This window comes from Anolis carolinensis, unplaced genomic scaffold, assembly GCF_035594765.1.
Source record: "Anolis carolinensis isolate JA03-04 unplaced genomic scaffold, rAnoCar3.1.pri scaffold_7, whole genome shotgun sequence".
In the NCBI taxonomy this organism is placed as follows: Eukaryota; Metazoa; Chordata; class Lepidosauria; order Squamata; family Dactyloidae; genus Anolis; species Anolis carolinensis.
In genome coordinates, this window is record NW_026943818.1 from 6,646,514 (window position 1) to 6,674,479 (window position 27,966).

Genomic DNA, 27,966 nt, shown 5'->3' on the forward strand with positions numbered 1-27,966 from the left:
GGGAAAAAACGCACTGTTTTTTCCCTTGCCCTTTATTTCGCTCTGTTTGTATCTAACAAGGGGAACTCTTTATGTTTAATGAGGTCTAACGCATCACACCGCTTGGCGAGTTATATAACCTGCCCTGTGGCGTTTGGGTACGTTAGCAGCAGATTCATGGCAAGTTATATAAAGACCGGGAGAAACCCTCAGTGAATATATCCAATATTCCGTTTCCAGTTCAAGCCCTTTGACTTGGTGTGTCCTCAACACCACTGTACTATTTAAATCAAGGTATTGAGTCGGGTTAATTAGCAGGTTAATAAGCTGAGCTGCTGAACTTACTGACCGAAAGGTCGGCGGGTTGAATCCACGGAGCAGGGTGAGCTCTCGCTGTTAGCCCCAGCTTCTGCCAACCGAGCAGTTCAAAAACATGCAAATGTGAGTAGATATATATATATATATATATATATATATATATTCAATATAAATGCTGTAAATAAATAAATCATCATCATCATCATCATCATCATCATCATCATTTAATTACTTATTAATCGCCCTCCATCCAAGATGCTCTAGGCGATTTACAAGATAAAATGGTAAAGGATAAAAATACATACATACAAATATTGATTAAAAAAATATTAAAATAGATTAAAAGCTCTAGTAGATAGAGTAAATAGTAAATAGATCAATAGGTACATTAAGTCCAGTCGTGTCTGACTCTGAGGATCGGTGCTCATCTTCATTTCTAAGCCAAAGAGCCGGCATTGTCCATAGATACCTCTAAGGTCATGCAGTTGCCATGGCTGCATGGAGCGCCATTACCTACCCGCCGGAGCAGTACCTATTGATCTACTCACATTTGCATGTTTTCTAACGGCTAGATTGGCCTTTGAGTTCTGTCAGATGTTTTAAAAGGTGCTTTTAGGATGTTTTTAAGATATTTTTAAAGATGTTTTAAAGATGTTTTAAGATGTTTTTAAATTGTTGATTTTAACCGGTTCTTGTAAGCAGCCCCGAGCCCTAGGGGAGTGGCGGCATATAAGTTTGATGAATAAATAAATAAATAAATAAAAAGCTGGGGCTAACAGCGGGAGATCACCCCGCTCCCTGGAGTTGAACCTGCGACCTTTCGGTCAGTAAGTCCAACAGCTCAGTGGTTTAACCCGCTGTGCCACTGGGGGCTCCTATATATATACTGCATATACTCGAGTATAAGCTGAGTTTTTCAGCCCCTTTTTAGGACTGGAAAAGCCCCTCTCGGCTTATACTCAGGTGAGTGTCCTAGCTGGCTTACACTTGGGTCGGCTTATATTCGAGTATATATGGGACATTTATTTTTTTTCTCTATTGTGATTGATATAATTACATTTATTATTTTGCTTTATTTATTATTAGTAATACATTTATTATTTTACTTTATTTATTATTATTACAGTAGAGTCTCACTTATCCAACATAAATGGGCCGGCAGAACGTTGGATAAGCTAATATGTTGGATAATAAGGAGAGATTAAGGAAAAGCCTTTTAAACACCAAATTAAGTTATGATTTTACAAATTAAGCACCAAAACATCATGTTATACAACGAATTTGACAGAAAAAGTAGTTCAATACGCAGTAATGCTATGTAGTAATTACTGTATTTACCAATTTAGCACCAAAATATCACGATGTATTGAAAACATTGACTACAAAAATGCGTTGGATATTCCAGAACATTGGATAAGCGAGTCTTGGATAAGTGAGACTCTACTGTACCAATAAAATTACATTAATTGAGGCATCGGTAGGTTAAATGTTTTTGAATATTTACATAAAGCTCTAATTTAAGATAAGATTGTCCAACTCTGATCAAATCATGATTCTCATCTTCTTCAATGTAAATGTGCTTATGTATCCTTTTAATAATAATAGAGCAAAATAATACATGTAATAATAATAATAATAATAATAAATACAGGAAAATAATACAAGTACAGTAGAGTCTCACTTATCCAACACTCACTTATCCAACGTTCTGGATTATCCAATGCATTTTTGTAGTCAATGTTTTCAATATATCATAATATTTTGGTGCTAAATTCATAAATACAGTAATTACAACATAGCATTAATGCATACTGAACTACTTTTTCTGTCAAATCTGTTGTCTAACATGATGTTTTGGTGCTTAATTTGTAAAATCATAACCTATTTTGATGTTTAATTGGCTTTTTCTTAATCTCTTCTTATATCCAACATATTCCCTTATCCAACGTTCTGCCGGCCCGTTTATGTTGGATAAGTGAGACTCTCTGTAATAATAAATAGAGTAAAATAATAAATGCAATAATAATAAGATCAGAGTGAAATAATAAATGTATTAACAATAATAATAAAAATAGAGTAAAATAAGTGTAATAGTAACAACGATACTGGAGAAAAATAATAAATGTCATAATACCAATAATAATAGAGAAAAATAATAAATGTACCGTATATTCTCGAGTATAAGCTGACCCAAATATAAGCCACCCGAGTATAATCCGAGGGGGGCTTTTTCAGTCTTAAAAAAGGGCTGAAAAATTAGGCTTATACTCGAGTATATACAGTAATAATGATAATGAATTTTTAAGTGGCATCTTGCACCATCTTGCTCTTTCCGGAGGCCCCCTCCCACCTCTTCCGTTCCAAAAAGCATCAGAGAAAACCTCAAATATGTCGGCAGAGCAGAAAAGGGGAACTGGGTACACCAATATAGAATTCATGCTGTTTGACACCACTTTTAACTGTCCTGGCTCAATGCTATAGAATCACAGGAGCAGTCATTTGAAAAGGTCTTTAGCCTTCTATAGCATCACCATAAATGTGGTGGGTTTCGTTCCCGCAGCTGGATCCTGTTAAGTCAGCATTCCAGAAAACGCAGCTGCCTGCCAGCCAGCGAGAGGCCTTTAAACATTCCTTCCTTCGGCAGGACTTTCTCTTCCCTTTTCCTTGTGGTTCTGCTGGAGGCTCAGCTGATTTCGCCGCCTTCGGTTTAGGGCGTCAAACAAACAACAGCATGTGATGCAGCCGAAGTTAGCGAGCCGGCATATCCCAAAAAACAGCCATCTCAACCCAAGAAAGAGAGAGAATCCTCTCTTTTCCTACATTAGTGGTTTCACAACTCCGAATGAAGATCCTTGAAGAGGTTTCATGGACATATTTATCATGTCAGAATCAAACTGAGAATACAGTTATAATATATTCACACAAACACACACATCTATCCATATATATAAAAGAGTGATGGCATCACGGCGACCCACAAAACAACAAAACTACAGGCCCCCCAACCTCGAAATTTGACAACACAACCCATCATCCATGCCTCTAGGTTGATACGACAAAAAAAGAAAAGAAAAATAAAGTCCTAATTTGAGAGAGAGGAATAATTGTTTTTATCCAATTGCTGCCAGTTAGAAGGCTAAGCTCCTCCAACTTGGTCTCCTAGCAACCCAATGAAAATAATAAAAAAACACTAAAAAATTAATACAATAAAATATTATAATAACAGAAAATAACTAAAAATAATTCAAGAAAATAATAAAATATAATAAATAAAAAAATAACTTACAATAAAATTAATTAAAAAAATGCAAATAACATCAAATAAAAATTACACAACAATTTTTAACCAATACCACCACCACTTTGCCACAGTAACGCGTGGCTGGGCACATCTAGTATATATATATATATAAGGGTAATGAAATTTCAGCCTAGGGCAAAACAACAAAACTGCACATCCCAGAAACACTAAACTTGGCAGCACAACCCCTCATCCACGCCTCTAGGTTCATACAACAAAAAGAAAAGAAAAATAAAGTCCTAATTAGAGGGAGAGGAATAATTGTATTTATCCAATTGCTGCCAGTTAGAAGGCTAAGCTCCGCCCACTTGGTCTCCTAGCAACCCACTCAGCCCAACAGATGGCCACCCAGCCTCTCAATAATAATAATAATAACAACAATAATAATAATTAATAATACAATCCTAAAGTTAGCAGATACCTCTAAGGATCATCCAGTTCAACTTCCTTATATCATGCAGGAGGACAAAATCAAACCACTCCTCACAGATGGCCAACCAATATCTGCACAATGATAATACACATTGAATCATAGCATCAGACAGTTAGGAGACACCCCTAAAGGCAGTCCAGTCCAACCCAATTCTGCCATGCAGGACACAATCCAAGCACTCCCAACAGATGGCCACCCAGCCTCTCAATACTACTACTACTACTACTACTAATAATAATAATAATAATAATAATAACAACAACAACAACAACATCATACAATCCTAAGGTTTGGAGTGACCCCTAAGGATCATCCAGATCAACTTCCTTCTACCACGCAGGAGGATACAATCCAAGCACTCCTGACAGATGGCCATCCAGCCTCAACAAGATCTCACCAACACCACTAGACAACGCCACAGCAACGCGTGGCTGGGCACTCCATGAAGCCATGACTTTGGAGGTGTCTACGGACAATGCCGGCTCTTCGGCTTAGACATGGAGATGAGCACCACCTCCCGGAGTTGGACACAACTGGACTTCATGTCAAGGGGAATGCATAAATAAATGCAAATGTGAGTAGATCAATAGGTACTGCTTTGGTGGGAACGACACTCCATGCAGCCATGACTTTGGAGGTGTCTATGGACAACGCCGGCTCTTTGGCTTAGAAATGGAGATGAGCATCAACCCCCAGAGTCGGACACGACTAGACTTAACGTCATGGGAAAAGCTTTACCTTGACCTAGACCAGGCATGGGCAAACTTCAGCCCTCCTTCCAAGTGTTTTGGACTTCAACTCCCACAATTCCTAACCGCCTCAGGTTCAAGGTTGTTGTATGTTTTCTGGGCTGTCTGGCCATGTTCCAGAAGCATTCTCTCCTGACGTTTCGCCCACATCTATGGCAGGCATCCTCAGAGGTTGTGAGGAATATAATAATAACTAAACACAGCTGTCTATTCTAAACAATATCTGAAAAATATGCACCACAGTAAAGGTTCAAAACATAGAACACAATATGTATATTAGAGCAGATTTAATTGCTACACAGAGCAGTTTTCAGTATAAAACATATAACAGACATATATCAACAAGACAGCTAGTATATGTATAAATTAGGGAGAAATCTATAGCATCTGATGGAAGTCTATAGTACGGTCCCATCCTATGGAAGTCTATAGCATTTGGGAGAAGACTATGGCGTCTGATGGAAGTCTATAGCATGGTTCCATCCGATGGAAATCTATGGCATGGTTCCATCCTATGGAAGTCTATAGCATTTGGAAGAAGTCTATGGCATCTGATGGAAGTCTGTGATATGATTCCATCCTTAGGAAGTCTATGGCATGTTTCCATCCTATGGAAGTCTATGGCATTTGGGAGAAGTTTATGGCATCTGATAGAAGTCTATGGCATGGTCCCAACCTATGGAAGTCTATGGCATTTGGGAGAAGTTTATGGCATCTGATGGAAGTCTATGGCATGGTTCCATCCTTTGGAACTCTATAGCATTTGGGAGAGGTCTATGGCATCTGATGGAAGGCTATGGCATGGTTCCATCCTTAGTAAGTCTATGGCATGGTTCCATCCTATGGAAGTTTATAGCATTTGGGAGAAGTCTGTGGCATCTGATGGAAGGCTATGGCATGTTCCAAACTATGGAAGTCTATAGCAATTGGGAGAAGTCTATGGCATCTGATGGAAGACCATGGCATGGTTCCATCCTATGGACGTCTATAGCATTTGGGAGAGGTCTATGGCATCTGATTGAAATCTATGGCATGGTTCCATCCTTAGCAAGTCTATGGCATGGTTCTATCCTATGGAAGTCTATAACAATTGGGAGAAGTCTATGGCGTCTGATGGAAGACCATGCCATAGTTCCATCCTATGGAAATCTATGGCATTTGGAAGTCTATGCTGTCAGATGGAAGTCTAAGGCATGGTTCCATCCTTAGTAAGTCTATGGCATGGTTCCATCCTTAGTAAGTCTATGGCATTTGGAAGTCTATGGCATCTGATGGAAGGCTATGGCATGGTTCCATCCTATGGAAATCTATGGCATGGTTCCATCCTATGGAAGTCTATGGCGTTTGGAAGTCTGTGGCATCTGATGGAAGTCTGTGGCATGGTTCTATCATTTGTAAGTCTATGGTATTTGGAAGAAGTCTATGGCGTCTGATGGAAGTCTATAGCATGGTTCCATCCGATGGAAATCTATGGCATGGTTCCATCCTATGGAAGTCTATAGCATTTGGGAGATGTCTATGGCATCTGATGGAAGTCTGTGATATGGTTCCATCCTTAGTAAGTCTATGGCATGGCTCCATCCTATGGAAGTCTATGGCATCTGATGGAAGTCTGTGATATGGTTCCATCCTTAGTAAGTCTATGGCATGGCTCCATCCTATGGAAGTCTATGGCATCTGATGGAAGTCTGTGATATGGTTCCATCCTTAGTAAGTCTATGGCATGGCTCCATCCTATGGAAGTCTATAGCATTTGGGAGAAGTCTATGGCGTCTGATGGAAGTCTATGGCATGGCTCCATCTTTAGGAAGTCTATGGCATTTGGGAGATGTCTATGGCATCTGATGGAAGTCTGTGATATGGTTCCATCCTTAGTAAGTCTATGGCATGGCTCCATCCTTAGGAAGTCTATGGCATTTGGAAGTCTATGGCATCTGATGGAAGTCTGTGATATGGTTCCATCCTTAGTAAGTCAATGGCATGGCTCCATCCTATGGAAGTCTATGGCATCTGATGGAAGTCTGTGATATGGTTCCATCCTTAGTAAGTCAATGGCATGGCTCCATCCTATGGAAGTCTATGGCATCTGATGGAAGTCTGTGATATGGTTCCATCCTTAGTAGGTCAATGGCATGGCTCCATCCTATGGAAGTCTATGGCATCTGATGGAAGTCTGTGATATGGTTCCATCCTTAGTAAGTCTATGGCATGGCTCCATCCTATGGAAGTCTATTGCATCTGATGGAAGTCTATGGCATGGTTCCACCCTATGGAAGTCTATGGAATTTGGAAGTCTATGGCATCTGATGGAAGTCTATGGCATGGTTCCAACCTATGGAAGTCTATAGCATTTGGGAGAAGTCTATGGCGTCTGATGGAAGACCATGGCATAGTTCCATCCTATGGAAGTCTATGGCATTTGGGAGAAGTCTATGGCATCTGATGGAAATCTATGGCATGGTTCCATCCTATGGAAGTCTATAGCATTGAGGAGAAGTCTATGGCGTCTGATGGAAGTCTTGTGGTATGGTTCCATTCTATGGAAGTCTGTAGCATTTGGGAGAAGTCTATGGCGTCTGATGGAAATCTATGGCATGGTTCCATCCTATGGAAGTCTATAGCATTGAGGAGAAGTCTATGGCGTCTGATGGAAGTCTTGTGGTATGGTTCCATCCTATGGAAGTCTATAGCATTTGGGAGAAGTCTATGGCGTCTGATGGGAATCTATGGCATGGTTCCATCCTATGGAAGTCTATAGCATTGAGGAGAAGTCTATAGCGTCTGATGGAAGTCTTGTGGTATGGTTCCATTCTATGGAAGTCTGTAGCATTTGGGAGAAGTTTATGGCATCTGATGGAAGTCTATGGCATGGTTCCAACCTATGAAAGTCTATAGCATTTGGGAGAAGTCTATGGCATCTGATGGAAGGCTATGGCATGGTTCCAACCTATGGAAGTCTATGGCATCTGGAAGTCTATGGCATCTGATGGAAGTCTATGGCATGGTTCCCTCCTATGGAGGTCAATGGCATTTGGAAGTCTATGACTCCATTAAAATGGGATTAAAACCTGGAATGGATGTACCATGCTTCTGAGAGATGAGAGGCACCAAGCTCCACTGAGCATGAAAGAAAGCGAACACTCCATCCTCTCCACCCAAAGGGCCTTTTAGTGGGCATAGTACTTTAAACAGTGAACTATATGAGTAATCTTTTTGAGTATCTCTCACTTAGTGATGCATTAGCTTTCGAATCAGTATAGTCTCCGTTCTGGAAGAAACAGTCTCTTCTTATGCGGCAGCTGATGGGGAGAAATTGTTCTCTTTTCCTTGGATGCTTCCTTTGTCCACAATGAATGCCGCAGTCTGATAAAGGATTTGCTATATTTCTCCAGCTGCATGTAAACAAAGGCATGTCATGTTGTGTCCAAACCGGTCCCTGTCACTGGAGACAGCAATCTCTGGTTTCTTTGCATCCTATCAAAACAATCTCACAACCTCTGAGGATGCCTGCCGTAGATGTGGGCAAAACATCAGGAGAGAATGCTTCTGGAACATGGCCATAAAAGCTCAGAAACCGAAAGCAATTTTATCTTAACTGAAACTGTATGATTGTCCCAGATTCATCCACATTCAACAAACTGTTTTGAAACCCGGGTCAATATTGGGACACAGGTGGCCATGCAACATGGGAATGGATGCATCTACGCTGCAAAATTAATTCAGTTTAAGACCACTTGAGCTGCCGTGGCTCAAGGCTATGAAATACTGGGATTTGTAGTTGGGTGACACACCAAACAGAAAGGGCCAAAGACCTTGTAAAACCACACAACTCTCACGATTCCATAACACCGAATCATGACATATAATGTGGTGTCAAACTGCATTAATTCTGCAGTATAGAGGCACCCAATTTATGTATTTATTTCTCGTGTCAGAAGCAAATTGTGAATATAGTTATAATGTATTAAAAACCACTAACAAAGTTACAAACTTGGCATCTATATATATAAAAGAGTGATGGCATCACGGCGACCCACAAAACAACAAAACTACAGGCCCCCCAACCTCGAAATTTGACGACACAACCCATCATCCACGGCTCTAGGTTTATACAACAAAAAGAAAAGAAAAATAAAGTCCTAATTAGAGAGAGAGAGGAATAATGGCTTTTATCCAATTGCTGCCAGTTAGAAGGCTAAGCTCTTCCAACTTGGTCTCCTAGCAACCCAATAAAAAATAATAAAAAGCACTAAAAATAATAAAAAACACTAAAAAAAATTAATACAATTAAATACTATAATAACAGAAAATAACTAAAATTAATACAAGAAAATAATAAAATATAATAAATAAAAAGATAACTTACAATAAAATTAATTAAAAAATACAAATAACGTCAAATAAAAATTACACAACAATTTTTAACCAATACCACCACCACTTTGCCACAGCAATGCGTGGCTGGGCACAGCTAGTATATATATATAAAAGGGTAATGAAATTTCGGCCTAGGACAAAACAACAAAATTACACATCCCAGAAACACTAAACTTGGCAGCACAACCCCTCATCCATGCCTCTACGTTCATACAACAAAAAGAAAAATAAAGTCCTAATTAGAGGGAGAGGAATAATTGTTTTTATCCAATTGCTGCCAGTTAGAAGGCTAAGCTCCACCCACCCAGGGAACAGGCAGAGTTAGGCCTCACTTGGGCCTCTTCCACACTGCCTATAAAATACAGATTATCTGATTTGAACTGGATTATATGGCAGTGTAGACTCAAAGCCCTTCCACACAGCTATATAACCCATTTATAATGGACTTAATGTCAGGGGAAAACCTTTACCCTTTACCTTAACTACCACCAATTCCTCAATATTTTATTTCCCATACCACCATACTTCACCATAGCAACGCGTGGCCGGGCACAGCTAGTTATACTATATTTCTTTGGACCAGAATCTGGTCAGGCAGTGGTTCTAGTAAGTCAGGGCATGGTCCAGAGTGACTATATAATAATAATAATAATAATAATAATAATAATAATAATAATAATAATAATAACAACAACAACAACAACTTTATTTTTGTATGCCACCTCCATCTCCCAGCTATTTTGTTGTGCTGCAATGCTCCAGTAGAATTCCTTTTCAGATCATCCTCAGAGCTCGAGATGTTGTCTGTCGTTAAGGTGGAAAGCATCCGTCGGCAATTTAAATGGATTACGAATCAGTAAGAGCACCTAAAGCTTCAGAGAGCTTCTGTTCAACTATTTCCAAGCTCACTGCTTGAGCGGTGATTACTCGATCGTCAGCATAGATGAAATTCTCTTTCCATTCTGGCAGTGGCCGATCATTTGTGTAAATATTAAACATTGATGGAGCAAGCACACTTCCTTGAGACAGGGGAGATTTGCCCTAAATATTCCTCCCTAAACTGCAAATCTGAGGATTTCCTATGACAAAAGTTTTTTTAAAAAAAACTATATTATTTTTATTGTAATGTTTGTAAGCAACTTTGATACAGTTTTTATAACAACAAAGATCGTCTTTTCTGAATACAATAAAGCATTGTACACTATATACAGACTATGTGGAAGTGGAAAGAAGTGGGGGGCATGGGGAGGGTAAGTGAACAGGGAAAAATGGGGGCAATGAGGACAGGTTAAAAAAACAAGACATAGAAAAAAGAAGAAGAAAAATATACGTATACACAGTTGCTATACTATTTGTTACTTCCAGAGCCCATGGCGTGGCTCATTTCTGTTTTCCCTTTTTTCCCATAAGTTTTATCCTTTGTAATTGTATAATTTACATTTACTTTATATTTTCGCCCTGGTGATTTTCATTAATCAAACTTTATATACGTATTTGTATTCTCTTTTTGTAAATACTGTGTGAGTGGTTTCCATTTCGTTGTGTTAGCGGGTGTTCTGTCCTGAGCCATTTTTTTGTGTAAGTAAGCCTATGACAAAACTTAAGAGTGCATCTTAGTGGGGAGTTGGACACCACTTTTAAGTGTCATGACTCAATGTAAATAGGGGATTTTGTTAATGTGGGATTTGTGTATAGATAGTGTTTAAATGCAATGTGTGTCTTGGTTTGTATTGCATACTGATTGCATCATCCAGAGTGTGCTATAGTCTGGAAAGAGTTAATTACTGAGAAGCTGTGATGACCTTGATGTGTGGCTGGAACTGGAGAGTGTCCAGACACAAGTGTGTATGCATTACTGATTGCATCAGTTTAGTTCAGTTCTGTTCTGTCTGCCTAGAGTGAGAGTCCTGTGTCTATTGTTTGCAAGTCTGTTTGTCTTGTACAGTAAAACTTTGTATATAGCTTTACCAAAGTCTCTGGATGTCACTTCGCTCTGCGTCCCACTGATTCCATCTATTGCTGCGCTGCAAATTACTCTGACAGATTTGTAGTGTGCCGATTTGTAGTGTGCCGATTTACCAGCACTCTTTGGAAGAGAAGGCTTAAGATATTGTAAAATTACAATTCCATGGAGTTGAGCCATAGCAGTTAAAGTGGGGTCAACTCAACGGTGTCGATTGCAATCTATATATATAAATGAGTGATGGCATCACGGCGACCCACAAAACAGCAAAACTACAGGCCCCCCAACCTCGAAATTTGACAACACAACCCATCATCCATACCTCAGGGTTGATACAACAAAAAGAAAAGAAAAATAAAGTCCTAATTAGAGGGAGAACAATAATTGTTTTTATCCAATTGCTGCCAGTTTAGAGGGCTAATCTCTGCCCACTTGGTCTCCTAGCAACCAACTCAGCCAAGGGACAGCCAGGGTTCAGTTAGGGGACAGGCAGATTTAGGCCTCACTTAGGCTTCTTCCATAGATTATCTAATTTGCACTGGATTATATGGCAGTGTAGACTCAAGGCCCTTCCACACAGCTATATAACCCATTTATAATCTTATATTATCTGCTTTGCACTGGATTATCTTGACTGCACGCTGCCATATAATCCACTTCAGTGTGCATTTTATCCAGCTGTGTAGAAGGGGCCTCATATAATCCAGTTCTAAGCAGATAATATATACAATATACAGTTGAGTCTCACTTATCCAACATAAACAGGCTGGCAGAATGTTGGATAAGTGAATATGTTGGATAATAAGAAGGGATTCAGGAAAAACCTATTAAACATCAAATTACGTAATGATTATACAAATTAAGCACCAAACATCACAATCCAAGCATTCACAACACATGGACAACGTATAAATACTATACAATACTACACAGGGACATAGACGTCTTCTATCCTCACCACTTTCACAGTACACAAACAACCAAATGCATACTAAACATCAAGACAACCATACAACAGACATTCAATACCACCACTATCTCAACCATTTCTCACCAACACCACCAGACAACCCCACAGCAACACGTGGCCGGGCACAACTAGTGGAAGTATAATATTATAATGGTGTTGTACGGACTCTTCCAAATCAACTTTACACGTCTCTACCTCCATTGTCTTTTTTTTTCTTTCTCTTTTCAGCCTCTGGGCAGGATGTGTTTGAGGCACTGAATGAAGTGTCGATGTGACCTACTTTCTTAGGGCATGCTCGCCCACCTCCCCTCCCAACTTCGCCCCCCAGCACTTTGGAGAAACCAGAATGAAGCGGCACAAGTGAGTGTTTCCCTTTAAAAAAAAAGACACACAGAGAGAGGATATCGTCTGTGGCAAGTTATTCCGCCACACTGCACTGTCGCAGACTTCTTTTTCAGCATGGCCAGCACTGCAAACAATGGTTTTGGATGGCGGCAAGAAGAAGAAGAGGACGAAGAAGAGGACGAGGAGGAAGGAGAGGAGGTTGAGCTTGAGGAAGACACGGATCCAAGTGGAGGCAGGCTCTTGGGACACATGGATCGCTGGAACATCTCATCCTCCTCTCAAGAAATCCTAGAAGACATTGATCTCCTGCAGGAGCTTAAGGATTACCAAGACCTTCTGGAAGAACATGGAGAGGACTATGATTTTGGCGAACTTTCTGAGTTTGAAGGCCTGGGAAAGGCCAATCCTAGGAGTCCCCAAGCTGGTGAGTAATTCAAGAGTTGTGGGAATGCAGGGAAAAATGGGATCTGTTCAATATCACTTTCCCGGCAGACTCATAGACCTGATGCATATTCTTAGGATGACAACAAAAGCATTGGTTTTGATTGTAATTATTACTAGCTTGGGGACCCGGTGGTGCCCGGGTCAGGTGAGAAACTTGTTACCAGGTGAGAGTATAGCGGAATCAGTAGCATCCAGATAACACCATGTGCAAAAGACTCAGACCAGGCAGAGGAATTGAAATGAACAAAGGAAACTTTAGTCTTGCTTGTTGAGTTGAAATCAAATAAACAGTTCTGCAATCTTACAATGTCCATGTAGTTGCAGAAGTTCAATAACCAATCAATCAGCATCAATATATACAGCATAGCATGTTCAAATTAGCTACTTGACCATAGCTAGAGAGCCCTGTCTTTTTCTGTGCTCTCCCTCCAAGCTCAAATTCCAACTGACAAACTCAGCCACCTGCCATCAAATAGATACATTGTTTTAGGCGTGGCTTTGCCTCTGCAAAAAGGCTGAGCTCTTTTGCAGAGTTCCCTTTGTAAACCAACTTTTGCAAGGATTTCTTTGCAAGGATTTCTTTACACACACACATAGCAATTTGGCGCAATAAAACTTGTGTGCCAAGTTTGGTCCAGATCCGAAGTTGGCTGGGTTCAGGACTGTCTGGATAAGGGTGTACTACAACTCCCAGAGCCAAGGTCAATCACCCCGAAACCATGCTTGTATGCACAGTTGGGCATGATGAGGCAGTGTGCCAAGTTTGGTCCTGATCAGAAGTTAGCTGCTGGGTTTAGCGCTGTCTGGATTAAGGTGAACTACAACTCCCAGAGGCAAAGGTCAATCACCCCAAAACCATGCCTGTATGCACAGTTGGGCATGATGGGTCTGTGTGCCAAGTTTGGTCCTGATCAGAAGGCGGTTGGGTTCAGGGCTGTCTGGATAAGGGTGAACTACAACTCCCAGAGGCAAAGGTCAATAACCCCAAAACCTTGCCTGTATGCACAGTTGGGCATGATGGGTCTGTGTGCCAAGTTTGGTCCTGATCAGAAGGCGGTTGGGTTCAGGGCTGTCTGGATAAGGGTGAACTACAACTCCCAGAGGCAAAGGTCAATCACCCCAAAACCTTGCCTGTATGCACAGTTGGGCATGATGGGTCTGTGTGCCAAGTTTGGTCCTGATCAGAAGGCGGTTGGGTTCAGGGCTGTCTGGATAAGGGTGAACTACAACTCCCAGAGGCAAAGGTCAATCACCCCAAAACCATGCCTGTATGTACAGTTGGGCATGATGGGTCTGTGTGCCAAGTTTGGTGCAGATCAGAAGCCGGTTGGGTTCAGGGCTGTCTGGATAAGGGTGAACTACAACTCCCAGAGGCAAAGGTCAATCACCCCAAAACCTTGCCTGTATGCACAGTTGGGCATGATGGGTCTGTGTGCCAAGTTTGGTCCTGATCAGAAGGCGGTTGGGTTCAGGGCTGTCTGGATAAGGGTGAACTACAACTCCCAGAGGCAAAGGTCAATCACCCCAAAACCATGCCTGTATGCACAGTTGGGCATGATGGGTCTGTGTGCCAAGTTTGGTGCAGATCAGAAGCCGGTTGGGTTCAGGGCTGTCTGGATAAGGGTGAACTACAACTCCTAGAGGCAAAGGTCAATCACCCTGAAACCCTGCCTGTAAGCACAGTTGGGCATGATGGGGCTGTGTGCCAAGTTTGGTCCTGATCAGAAGTTGGCTGGGTTCAGTGCTGTTTGTATAAGCGTGAACTATAACTCCCAGAGCAAGAATTGAGTTAAGCAACTTGGTCCATCCTCCCCCAATCTGCCCCAGGACGGAAAGAGGTTCATGGGTGTGTGCTAAGTTTGGTCAAGTTCCGTCAATGGTGGGCTTCGCAGTGGCCTGTGGGAGTCGTAGCGATTGAAAGTACTACAAATCCCATCACCCATTCAATGCTGTTATACACAGACAGGATAGACAACAGATAGAGTTATATAGGTATTTCCCATCTTCAGCATCCGGGAGGTTGTGCTCAATTTCGGCCACAGGGGGTTGTTGGCCCTCCGTCCTCCATGTCAAAGAGTCCATGTCAAAGACTTCCACCTTTTTATTGATCGCCGATATTTTTCTGTTATTTTAAAATACTTCCCCGCTAAAGCGGTACCTATTTATCTACTCAAAGCTGTTTTTGATGTGCTAGGTGGGCAGTGAGCTGGGCTGAAAGTCGGACACTCACTCTGACCCAAGCTTCGAACTGCCAACCTTTCAAATGGTAAGATTTATTGCATCTTGGTGGTTAACCTGATCTGCTAAAGCCTGACCCATAGTAAAGTTGCATTACTATATGTTGTCCAGAGTACACTTTCCTGATTTCGCCCAGATCTCTGAATGGGTTTAGGTCAGGGTCAGGGTTAGGGTTGAATCTTTTACCTCCAGAAGTTCCCCTTCCAGCCTTTGGAGCTCAGAAGGTTCTGGATTAAAATGAGCACACTCTTGGTGTCCCAGAAGACTTTGCATAGTCCAGATTACCCGTCCGAACGTATCTCCTTCTATGAACCATCATGGAGATTAAGATCATAGTGTAATGCTCTTGGCTTCCTTCCTTGCAGAATATCTAGAGGGTGATGAGACCCCAGAAGACCTAAGTCCGCTCTCCTATTGGCGTCCAAAGATGGACCAACAGTTGGATTTCCCAGAAGACAACCAAGACATCTCATTGGCACAAGATGTGGCCAGTGATGGAGAGGCCTCCCGTGAGCTTTCTTTTGAGGGTCAGTATGGCTCAGAGTTCAGCACCAGTCCTGAGGCACAGAGAGATCCTTTGACTTCGTATCAACACCGCAGGTCCTACATCTTGGCCTCAGATGGTGGTGAAGAGGACATAATGGAGAACCCCAACCTCAGCGAGGAGGACATATTGGAGAACCCCAACCTCAGCGAGGAGGACATATTGGAGAACCCCAACCTCAGCCCGTCTCCTTCTGGGACACCCCTGCAGCACACCCGCTTAAAAATAGATGTCTTTAAGACTCAGGGGCCACATGGCGACAGTCAAGAGCTCTCCTCTCCATTGGGAAGGGATCTCAGACTTAGTTGTCCTCCACCTTCCATGACTTGGAGTCGGAGCTCCTTCGCAGACCACATTCGCAACTCTCCCAGCGTTGATCCTGAGATGTCTTCCTGGGTGGAGGCCATGGGTCAACCCATGATGACTGCTGGTGAAACATTCCAGAAAGAACAGTATGGTACGTTAGTCACGGCTCAGCCTGGAGATAGATGTTTGGATTTGAGTGAAGCTCTAGAAACACCTCCTGCTCTGAGTCAGGTCCATCACAGGAGGCCAGAAAGATCACGGAAGTTGAAAGCCGGCATCGCCCAAGGGCTCCCGTCCAAATTCAGCAGGCAGTCGAGGTCCCTGAGTCCTCCGGGAAGAACCTCCCGGAGAAAAGCAGCAGGAGAACCAGATTCAAGTCCACCCATCCTTGTTATGAGCAACGCTGTGCCCTACGGCCGAGGGCAGCTCAACTACCCGTTGCCGGATCTATCCAAAGTGGAGCCTCGGGTGAGATTCCCCACTCAACGTTACCACCCGCCCCGAGGGAAAACCCTCCTGGCCAGGTCCAAAGATCCTGGGAAGCCGGTGATCTTCAAGTCTCCTGCTGAGATTGTCCGTGAGGTGTTGTTGAGCAGCGGGGAGGGATCCCCGCAGCAACACGCAGCAGCTTCCACCGTCTCCGTGATTCCAGAAGAATTGAAATCCCCACGACAAGCCACCGAATTGGTGCACCAGCTTCAGGTAACTCAAGAACTCAAGGGAATGGTTTCTTATGTTGTTGCGTGCCTTCAAGACATTTCTGACCTACGGGGTGGTCAACCTGTGAAGCTAAATAAGGTTGTCATCATCATCGCTTTCTTCTTTGTAGGAGGATTACCACAAACTGCTGACGAAGTATGCCGAAGCTGAGAATACTATTGATCGGCTGAGACTGGGCGAAAAGGTAGGAAGCCCTCTCAAGTTGTGGGGCCTCCTGTAGAAGCCGTAGGGTTTCAGTTCCCATCGTTCTCCTACAATAGTGATTCCCAAAGTGGGTGCTACCGCCCCCGAAGGGCACTGGAGCGATCCAGGGGGCGGTGATGGCACCTATTAGGACACGGGGGCGGGGCCTCTTCCCAAGTGCCGGAGACAGGGCTGAGCACCTGAGGTGCCTGTTAGAACACACAGGGGGCGGAGCTAGAGGAGTGGGTGTGACTTCTTCCCAAGAGCCCAAGACAGGGCTGAGGATCTATACATCTCCTGAGGCTCTTGTTGGGAGACAGAGGGCGGAGCTAGGGAAGGGGGCGGGTCTCCTTCCAAGAGCCTGAGACAGGGCTGAGCCTCTATACTTCTCCTGAGAGGCCTTTTAGGACTAAAGGGTGGGGTTATGGGTGGGGGCGGGGCCTCTTCCCAAGAGCCTGAGACAGGGCTGAGCCTCTATAGTTCTCCTGAGAGGCCTTTTAGGACTAAAGGACGGGGCTAGGGAAGGGGGCGGGGCCTCTTCCCAAGAGCGCGAGACAGGGCTGAGCCTCTGTAGACCTCCCCTGAGGCGCTTGTTAGAACACTTCCCAAGTGCCTGACGGCCCCCTCCTCTAGCCCCGCCCTCTGTGTCCTGGCAGGCTCCGCAGGACAGGGATAGAAGCTCAGCCCTGCCTCAGAGCTCATAACTCCGCCCATCCCAATCCTGGCTGCCCATTTGTGGCCCCGCCCACCTCCCCATCTCCCTCACAGCCCTGCATCTTGGACTAGGGGAGAAGCTCAGCCCCACCCTCTTGAGTAGGAGCCACGCCCACCCCTCTAAACCACGCCCCCCTTTCCAGGGGGCGCTGAGTAATATTTTTTCTGTAAGGGGGGCGGCAGGCCAAATAAGTTTGGGAACCACTGTCCTACAAGAAAGTTCTTTGAGCTCTTCTGGGAAGGTTTTTATAAGGTTGGGAACCATGCTTGCGAGACACACAGGAGACTGTCCACTTCTTCATTTCTGTCCTTTCGAAACAGGTCCCTGCGTGTTGCAATGAGTCATTCCCGAACAGGAAGAGAGCAGGGGAGTGAGAACATGCCGAAATCATACTATCTAACAACATCTTAATTTTTTTCTGTTCCTGATTTGAAAGTGTTATTTCCTGTTTAATTGTGCAGTCCCTATTTTGAAAGTAGTTGTTCTACTCCATAAACAGAGGTGTTGAGACTGAGCTTAGACTGGATTTTCAGGGTTGTGGTTCACTGAGCGAAGGAGAGAAAGAAGGAGCACAGATGGCAGGGATTATTGAAATCCAGCGTTCATCCGCCTCAGCTGAAAAGAAGGGAGTGAAAACGGACAAAGGGTGAAGGGAGAGGAGGAACGTCATCCTGGTCCCGGAGTTGTTCATGAATGGAGTTGTAGATGAACTTAACATCACCATGTCCGTGTCTCACTTGGACATTGATTGAAGAACATCAAAACCTTTGTTTGTTGCTATTAGAGACCAAGTTGACCTCATGTATGGCATCTCTGTGCATGGGAGACGTCTTAAGATCATGAAGGTCCTCAGTTCAGATCTTGTAGACTCAGCCCTGATTTCATTCAGTAGATCAACCCATCTGTCATGTGCTTCTCGACTTTTCTTAGTACTTTCTAATTCAACAAGTTTAATCCCCTTTCCCATGAAGTTATGTCATCTCATGGTGCGTTCTAAAATATGATAGTCTCCATTTAGTCATTTTGATTTCTTGGAAATATTCAAGCTTGGTATTGGGGCTCAGCAAGAAGCTGGGGATTTCTCAGACAATGAGGGGGATGATGGGAATCTGTGTGTGAATTGCAGACCTTAGATCAGAGAGAAGTGCAGACAGTTGAAGATGAGCCAGGGGATGTTTTGGATTCCAATGATTGTTGCTATTTGTAAAAGAAGGAGCAGAGCGGGGAAGCTCCTTCAGGCAGGGGGGAATTTTTTTATATCCCACCGCTGCCTCCAATTGTAAAGGAACTTAATTACGAGGAGCTGCCACCAAATTGTGAAGGGCTAATTATGACTGCCAACAATTTGGAAAGATGCAGCTACCAATTGAAATGATCTAGCCACCAAAGACTCAGGGAGGAGACCTTTTACTTTTTATTCTTTTCTTCGTCTTATTCACTCTAGATGGTAGCGTATGTGGTTTATAAAATATATGACAGAGACTTCAATGTTGGAAAAACAAGAACAAGTTTATTCAGGCACAAAGCTTAGTGGTTACAGTATTGTTCTCATGTAGAGGTATTCTTATTAACAGTTACAATTCCAGAATAAGATGAATCAACTCTCTAAAATATTACTTCTTTTACATAAGGTAGTTAAACCCTATTCCTCAGCCACTTTTATACCACAGTCACCCCTGTGATCTGCTATCACGGATTCTCTGTTCCTTACCAGGACACAGATTATACCAAAAAAGTCTCCAAACTTATTTTAAACTGACTCAAAATGACCATTTGAGTCTCCCTGATCCCCTTAACCTAGGATCAGTCTTCCCTGTGCCTCATCAGAGCACAGACTGGCTCTTTTTTTAAAATCTTTGCACTTCTTCAGCAAAATGGCAGTTGGCTCTGCCCCCTTCTCCATGGCAAACAGCCTTTGAGTGCTGAGAAGCAGCAACTGCAATATTTACCCTTATAAAACACAAACACACAATTAAACATAACATCTGTATACCAAAATTTTGTACTTCATTGCACTTAGCAACAGAGGAAAAGTCAATTTCCCTTGGGAATTGGTTTTCAGCTGACAGGAAGTTTTCCCGTGATATCAGATTAGGTCTCGGCGCGGAGATAGTGAAGGATAGATTAATTAGGCATTCAGAAACTTAGTGAGAAGTCCTTGAAGCCCAGGTGTGTGAGGCATGATCTCATGGCTTCTTGGTCGGCCTTGGTCTTAAATTAAGAGATTTTTTTTGTTAAGAGATGGAGGACTAATTGGAGCAATCGGTAGCTATGAGAGTGTTGAAGTCCGCTTTGTGTTCTTTCTAGGTACGCTTGTATGCTGACCCGCCGCAGCCCAGCTATATGGTCCAGATGGGGACGGTATCTCCAGCCTCCAAGGTTATGACCCTAAGCCTCCCTCAAGTCAGGACATCTGAGGTCATGGGGATGTCTAGCCCAGCATTAGAACCTGCTCAGGACAAAGGTAGGTGTCAGCCATTTATATGAGTCCTTCCTTCCTCCCTCCTTCCCATCGATCCATCTAAAGAAGCAACACTCTTGCTAGGAAAGTTCATAGTGTGGGTCATGGGTCAAAAGCAGCCCCTGGAGCTTACTTTCATGACCTCCTAAAACCCTACAACTTCATTTTGAAAACTGATGTGAATTTGGGGAACGGTATGCCCGCCAAATGCATGAAGACAAGTGTATATCCCATATTAGAGGGACCCATTTCAGTTGGGTCCCTCTAATACAGGACGCATCTACACTATAGGGTTAACAATGGGTTAACCCAGTGGTTCCCAAACTTATTTGGCCTGCCGCCACCTTTCCAGAAAAAATCTAACTCAGCGCCCCCAGGAAAGGGGGCATGGCTTAGAGGGGTGGGCGTGGCTCCTGCTCAAGAGGGCGGGGCTGAGCCTCTCCCCTAGTCCAAGATGCAGGGCTGGGAGGGGGAGGTGGGCGAGGCCACAAATGGGCAGCCAGAACTGGGATGGGTGGAGTTACGAGCTCTAAGGCAGGGCTGAGCTTCTATCCCTGTCCTGCGGCACTTCCCAGGATTCAGGGGGTGGGGCTAGAGGAGGGGGCGGGGCTAGAGGAGGGGGCAGGGCCTCTTCCCAAGTGCCTGACGGGGCTGAACTTCTATTACCCCCCCCCCCCCCCCCCGTGTTCTAACAAGCACCTCAGGGGAGGTATACAGAGGCTCAGCCCTGTCTTGCGCTCTTGGGAAGAGGCCCCAGCCCCACCCTTTAGTCCTAAAAAGGCCTCTCAGGAGAGGTATAGAGGCTCAGCCCTGTCTCACGCTTTTGGAAGGAGGCCCCACCCCCACCCCTAGCCCCGCCCTTTAGTCCTAAAAGGCCTCTCAGGAGAAATATAGAGGCTCAGCCCTGTCTCGCGCTTTTGGAAGGAGGCCCCGCCCCCACCCCTAGCCCCGCCCTTTAGTCCTAAAAGGCCTCTCAGGAGAAATATAGAGGCTCAGCCCTGTCTCAGGCTCTTGGAAGGAGGCCCCGCCCCCTTCCCTAGCTCCGCCCTCTGTGTCCCAACAAGCGCCTCAGGAGAGGTATAGATTCTCAGCCTTGTCTCAGGCTCTTTGGAAGAAGCCACGCCCACTCCTCTAACTCCGCCCCCTGTGTGTCCTAACAGGCGCCTCAGGTGCTCAGCCCTGTCTCCGGCCCTGCCCCTTCCCTGGTCCCGCCCCCATGTCCTAATAGGTGCCATCACTGCCCCCCTGGATCGCTCCAGCGCCCACCGGGGGGCGGTAGTGCCCACTTTGGGAACCACTGGATTAAACCGTTGAACTGATTGAATCTGCTGACCTAAAGGTTGACAGTGTGCTGATCTACCAGCACCCTTTGGGAGAGAAGGCTGAAGATCTTGTAAAACGATAACTCCATGGCGTTGAGCCATAGCAATTAAAGTGGGGTCAACTCAACAGTTTCAGTTGCAGTGGAAGCATAATATTATAACGGTGTTGTATGGAAGGTTCTTTGGTAACCACAACACAACAAGAATTGGTTTCTGTCTCTTTCCTTAGTAGGGTTTTCTGGACAGCCTGTGGTTTCATCTTCCGGTCCCAGCTCTGTAAACCCTGGCATTTTAAGAATGGATAGTTCTCCTACCAAAGGCAACCCATTCACAGGAGATGAGTTGATGAAGTTGTTGGCTTTGCAGGCCAAGAAATTCCAGTCTCAGGTACGTGTGAGCAACAAATGGGACGGGACCGGGAAAAGACTGAACCAATTGGATTCGCTTCAGGCCCTTCAACTGCCATGGCTCAATGCTACGGGACCGTGGGAGGTGTGGTTTCACAAGCTCTTTAGCGTTCCCTGACAAACTACAAGTCCCAGAGTCTACACTGGCTGTATAATGCATTCTTTGGCAGTGTAGATCCAGTCATAATCATTTGGACTTGAACTCAATGCAACATATATATATCTATATATATATATAAAAGAGTGATGGCGTCACGGCGACCCACAAAACAACAAAACTACAGGCCCCCCAACCTTGAAATTTGACAACACAACCCATCATCCACGGCTCTAGGTTGATACAACAAAAAGAAAAGAAAAATAAAGTCCTAATTAGAGAGAGAGAGCAATAATTGCTTTTATCCAATTGCTGCCAGTTAGAAGGCTAAGCTCCTCCAACTTGGTCTCCTAGCAACCCAACAAAAAATAATAAAAAACACTAAAAAAAAAATTAAAAACGCTAAAAAATTAATACAATAAAATACTATAATAACAGAAAATAACTAAAAATAATACAAGAAAATAATAAAATATAATAAATAAAAAGATAATTTACAATAAAATTAATTAAAAAATACAAATAACATCAAATTAAAATTACAGAACAATTTTTAACCAATACCACCACCACTTTGCCACAGCAACGCGTGGCCGGGCACATCTAGTGTGTGTGTGTGTGTGTGTGTGTGTGTGTGTGTGTGTGTGTGTGTATATATATATATATATATATATATATTGTTTGGAAGGTGCATCCAGTGGCTTCCAACCACAGCAGCTCTTGTTTCACTGCATTTTCTCATTAGTCTACTTAATGCAGTGTAACCTGATGTATAATGCATTATTTGGCAGTGTGGATCCAGTCATAATCATTTGGACTTGAACTTAATGCACACACACACACATATATATATTTACCATATATACTCGAGTATAAGCCGACCCGAATATAAGCCGAGGCACATAATTTTACCATAAAAAACTGGGAAAACATTGACTCGAGTATAAGCCGAGGGTGGGAAATTTCAGAAATAAAAATAGATACCAAAAAATTACATTAATTGAGGCATCAGTAGAATAAATCTTTCTGAATATTTATATAAAACTGTAATTTAAGATAAAGCTGTCCAACTCTGATTAAATCATTATTCTCATATTCTTCAATGTAAATGTGCTTAAGTATTCTTTTAATAATAATAGAGTAAAATAATAAATGTAATAATACCAATACAGTAAAATAATAAATGTAACAATAATCATATCAGAGTGAAATAATAAATGTATTAATAAAAATAAAAATAAAGTAGAATAGATGTAATAGTAATAATAATAATAGAGTAAAATAATAAATGTATTAATAATAATAAAAATAGAGTAAAATAGATGTAATAGTAACAATAATAATAGAGTAAAATAATAACGGTATTACGAATAATAAAGTAAAATAATAATTGTAATTATATCAATTATAATAGAGAAAAAATTAATTATCCCATATATACTTGAGTATAAGCCGACCCGAGTATAAGCCACCTAGGACCCTCACCTGAGTATAAGCCGAGAGGGGCTTTTCCAGTCCTAAAAAAGGGCTGAAAAACTCGGCTTATATACAGTATATATATTTATATGGATTTATATATATACTAGCTATGCCCGGCCATGCGTTGCTGTGGCGTTGTCTGGTGGTGTCTGTATTTTATAGGCAGTGTGGAAGAGGCCTAAGTGAGGCCTGTCCCCTGGGCTGAGTGGGTTGCTAGGAGACCAAGTGGGCAGAGCTTAGTCTTCTAACTGGCAGCAATTGGATAAAAATAATTATTCCTCTCCTTCTAATTAGGACTTTATTTTTCTTTTTGTTGTATCAACCTAGAGGCGTGGATGAGGGGTTGTGCTGTCAATTTTTGAGGTTGTGGGGCGTTTAGTTTTGTTGTTTTGTAGGTCGCCAGGATTCCATCACTCTTTTATATATATAGAAGATGGATTGTTTGGAAGATGCATCCAATGGCTTACAACCAGCAGCTCTTGTTTCAGTGCATTTTCTCATTAGTCCACTTAATGCAGTGTACGAAAAATCTGGCCTGTTTAGCCATCATGTAAATGAAGCAAGAGGCGGTCAGCAGTCTGGAACTAATAGTTTGAACACGAAGCAACTACCAACGAGAAAGAAGCTTGCCCCGTTGCCTTTGAGATGCTTGTTAAATAGAGCCAAACCAAATTAGACCAGGAATGAGTCTAACTGTGGAGCTAACTGGAATTAATTTGATTTCAATGACGCAGATGAGACCAAAGGTGCGTCTCCACTCGGGAATTAATGCAGTTTGGCTCCACGTGAACTACCCTGCCTTAGTGCAATGGAATCATGGGAGAAAGTCAAAGGTGGAAATTGGCATTCTCACTTAGAGATGGTTTTGCTGGGCTTGTTCGGCCACTAATTGACCACGGAGCCCAATTAGAGCTAATGTCTCAATTAGTACTGTTGGCAACTGTATGTAGAAGGAGAAAGTGAGAGTGTCAAAGATATCCTGGCAGCCTTGAAAACTCTATGACAAGTCAATGCCTGATGCTCTTCATGCCACTTGCCTCTGGCCATTGCCCTTGTTTATTTAATTTATATATTTGAGAACCCCCCCTCTCCCTCCCTCTGTCTGTACACACATACATACAAACACACACACACACACACACATGATTCCATGGTATTGATCCATAGCACTTAGAGTGGTGTTGAACTGCATTAATTCTACAGTCTAGAGACTCTCTTCATAGACGAGAAGGTATATGTGATATGGGGCTCTGTAGGCATCCTTGATGTTTGATGCTTTTTATTATGGTTGTGTTGTATGTTGTGCTAATAGTAATTGTGTTGATGTTTTTATTATGGTTGCGTCGTATGTTTCTTTCTCTGGTAATTGAATGTTTTACTTACAATGGAAACCACCCTGAATGCCCTCGGGGAGATAGAGCTGTGGTGCAGGCTGGTTAGCAGCCAGCTGCAATAAATCACTCTGTCCAAGAGGTCATGAGTTTGAGGCCAGCCCGTGTCAGGGTGAGCACCCGACAATTAAAATAAAATAATAGCCCCTGCTCGTTGTTGACCTAAGCAACCCGAAAGATAGTTGCATCTATCAAGTAGGAAATTTAGGTACCACTTATATGTGGGGAGGCTAATTTACGACACCATAAAAATCACCCAGCTGCCATTGGAATGAGGAAGTGCCATCGCAGTGGATGATGAAGCAGCTGCTCCCCGTGGCCAGAATCAAGCATACCCTCAGGAAGCTGGAGAAGGTTTAAATTGCCTCTGTGTCTGTCTCTGTCTCTGTTCTATGTTATATGGCATTGAATGTTTGCCTTTTATGTGTACAATGTAATCCACCCTGAGTCCCCTTCGGGGTGAGAAAGAAGGGCGGAATATAAATACTGTAAATAAATGAATAAGTATACAAATAAATTATTATTATTATTTTATTATGACACAGCAAACAAGATAAATATGCTGGATTTCATATCACAAAATCACAAGTCGAACACTTCCTAAGCGTTTAGGACTGTGTGACGTATTTTCGGATGATGCGCGCAGATCCCAGTAGGCCTTTTGCAGTTGACAGATCGTAATTTTGTCAATGTATATTGCTTCCAAATGCCGGCTGAGATCTTTTGGCACGGCACCCAATGTGCCCATCACCACCGGGACCATCAGCACTGGTTTCTGCCAGAGTCTTTGAAGTTCAATCTTGAGGTCCTGAGAGCGGCGGAGTTTTTCCTGTTGTTTTCCGTCAATGCGACTGTCACCTGGGATGGCGACATCAATGATCCAAACCTTTTTCTTTTCCACAACTGTGATGTCTGGTGTGTTGTGTTCCAGAACTTTGTCAGTCTGGATTCGGAAGTCACACAGTATCTTTGTGTGCTCATTTTCCAATACTTTTGCAGGTTTGTGATCCCACCAGTTCTTTGCTGCTGGGAGGTGGTATTTGAGGCATAAGTTCCAATGAATCATTTGGGCCACATAGTTGTGCCTCTGTTTGTAGTTTGTCTGTGCGATTTTCTTACAGCAGCTGAGGATATGATCAATGGTTTCGTCAGCTTCCTTGTACAGTCTGCATTTTGGGTCATCAGCTGATTTTTAGATCTTAGCCTGAATTGCCTTTGTTCTGATGGCTTGCTCCTGGGCTGCAAGGATCAGGCCTTTGTCTCCTTCTTCAGGGTCCCATTCGTGAGCCAGAGCCAGGTCTTCTCCTTATCAGCTTTTCCTTCAATTTTGTCAAGGAACTTTCCATGCAATGTTTTGTTGTGCCAGTTGTCAGCTCTAGTTTGTAGTGTGGTTTTCTTGTACTGGTTTTTTGTCTGCTGTGCTTTGAGGAGTTTCTGATTTTTGACTTCAATCAGAGCAGGTTCTTCACTTTACATCTTCTGCCAGGGCATGTTCTTCTTCTTTGACTGCTTGTTTTACTTGCAAGAGTCCTCTGCCCCCTGATCTTCTAGGCAGATATAGCCGGTCAACATCACTGCGAGGGTGCAGTGAGTGATAAATGGTCATGAGTTTTCTTGTTTTTCTGTCCAAATTGTCCAGTTCCATCTGTGTCCAGTTTATGATGCCAGCAATATATCTTAGGGTATTATTATTATTATTATTATTATTATTATTATTATTATTATTATTATTTATTATCCTTGCAACATGGAAGGCTTTCAAATGATCTAAAGAGGTATTTAGAAAGCAATCTGCATGTTTGCATTTAGGTGGAATCCCTGGAGGACTTGATTCAGACGGGGAGGCTGACACCTGAGGACCAGCGAAAGGTACTAAAGCCAATGCTATTCTAGGCTGCATCCGTAGAAATGTCCAGAGAAGGGTGACCAAAATGTCCCAATTTTTGCATGCCAAGCTCTATGAGGAACAGCTTATGGATCTGGGAATGTTTAGCTTGGAGAAGAGACGTTGGATAGGGACATGATAGCCATGTTTAGATATTTGAAAGGACATCATATTGAGGAGGACTTTGAATCTGGTGACCTCAATCTACACTCCTCGAGCCTCAGAACATGCCAGCTGCCACTGGATAAATAAAACTCAGGTAACTTATTATGACGCTTAAACCTTAAGCAGCTTAGGGAAGACATCTCAGCAAGACTGCCTGGGTTAGAGATCTAAAGCTTTGTTTAATAATGTTTTTATTAAGTGTTTCTGTACATAGAAAGAATGAGAACAATGGTGGGTATAGGAAAGATAGAATGAGAAAAAAAGGAGAAAGGGAAAAGAGAAGAAGAAGAAAAAAAATTAGGAGAGGCAAAAAAAGAAGAAGAAAAATATATTTTTTTAAAAAGTATTTGCCTTCCAATTCATTCCTTTCGGGCATACTTCATATCCATCTTATATAGTTCCCGCCTTCTGTCTTTTACGTTTATAAGTACAGTAGAGACTCACTTATCCAACACTCGCTTATCCAACGTTCTGGATTATCCAACGCATTTTTGTAGTCAATGTTTTCAATATATCATGATATTTTGGTGCTAAATTCGTAAATACAGTAATTACTACATAGCATTACTGCGTATTGAATTACTTTTTCTGTCAAATTTGTTCTATAACATGATGTTTTGGTGCCTAATTTGTAAAATCATAACCTAATTTGAGGTTTAATAGGCTTTCCCTTAATCCCTCCAACATTCTGCCGGCCCGTTTATGTTGGATAAGTGAGACTCTACTGTATCATTATCTTACTGACTTCTCATATTGATTCTCTAATTAATGGTGTTCGTTGCTTCTCTATGAAGTCCTTGACTCTTGACCAGTCTGTTATTTTATGTCCTAATTTAATTCTTTCTGTCAGAATGTCCATTTGCGTAATCTCAAGTACTTTAGTAGTCCATTCATGTATGTCTGGTATTTCTTTTTGTCTCCATTTTTTGGCTATGATAATTCTAGCGGCTGTGGTTAGATAAAAGTACAATTTCTCTTGGTTTTTGTCTAATTTGATGTCAGTGATACTCAAGAGGACGTATTCTGGTTTCATTTTAATATTGACCTGGAGGGTTTCTTCCAGACTCTTCCTAACTTCTTCCCAGAACTTCTGGATTTTCTTACATAACCACTAGACATGTCCAAAAAATCGTTTCGAATCGTATATCGGAATTATTTCGGATTGTTCTCGCTT

General features: G+C 42.6%; 1 protein-coding gene across 3 annotated transcripts in view; it reads left to right on the forward strand.

Moving 5' to 3' along the window:
* The window catches only part of akna (AT-hook transcription factor), a 61,150-nt gene that overhangs the window by 8,644 nt on the left and 24,540 nt on the right, over positions 1–27,966 (forward strand). The window contains exons 1-7 of one of the 3 annotated variants that reach the window (XM_062959648.1): positions 12,753–12,859; positions 15,074–15,145; positions 15,483–16,669; positions 16,797–16,871; positions 19,893–20,049; positions 21,598–21,755; positions 26,552–26,611. In XM_062959648.1, coding sequence (XP_062815718.1) covers positions 15,545–16,669; positions 16,797–16,871; positions 19,893–20,049; positions 21,598–21,755; positions 26,552–26,611 — 1,575 coding nt within the window. In that variant the 5' untranslated portion in view covers positions 12,753–12,859; positions 15,074–15,145; positions 15,483–15,544. Of the gene's footprint in view, positions 1–12,318; positions 12,860–15,073; positions 15,146–15,482; positions 16,670–16,796; positions 16,872–19,892; positions 20,050–21,597; positions 21,756–26,551; positions 26,612–27,966 lie in introns of those variants that run through there. The other 2 variants (XM_062959646.1, XM_062959645.1) reach the window with 2 other exon arrangements.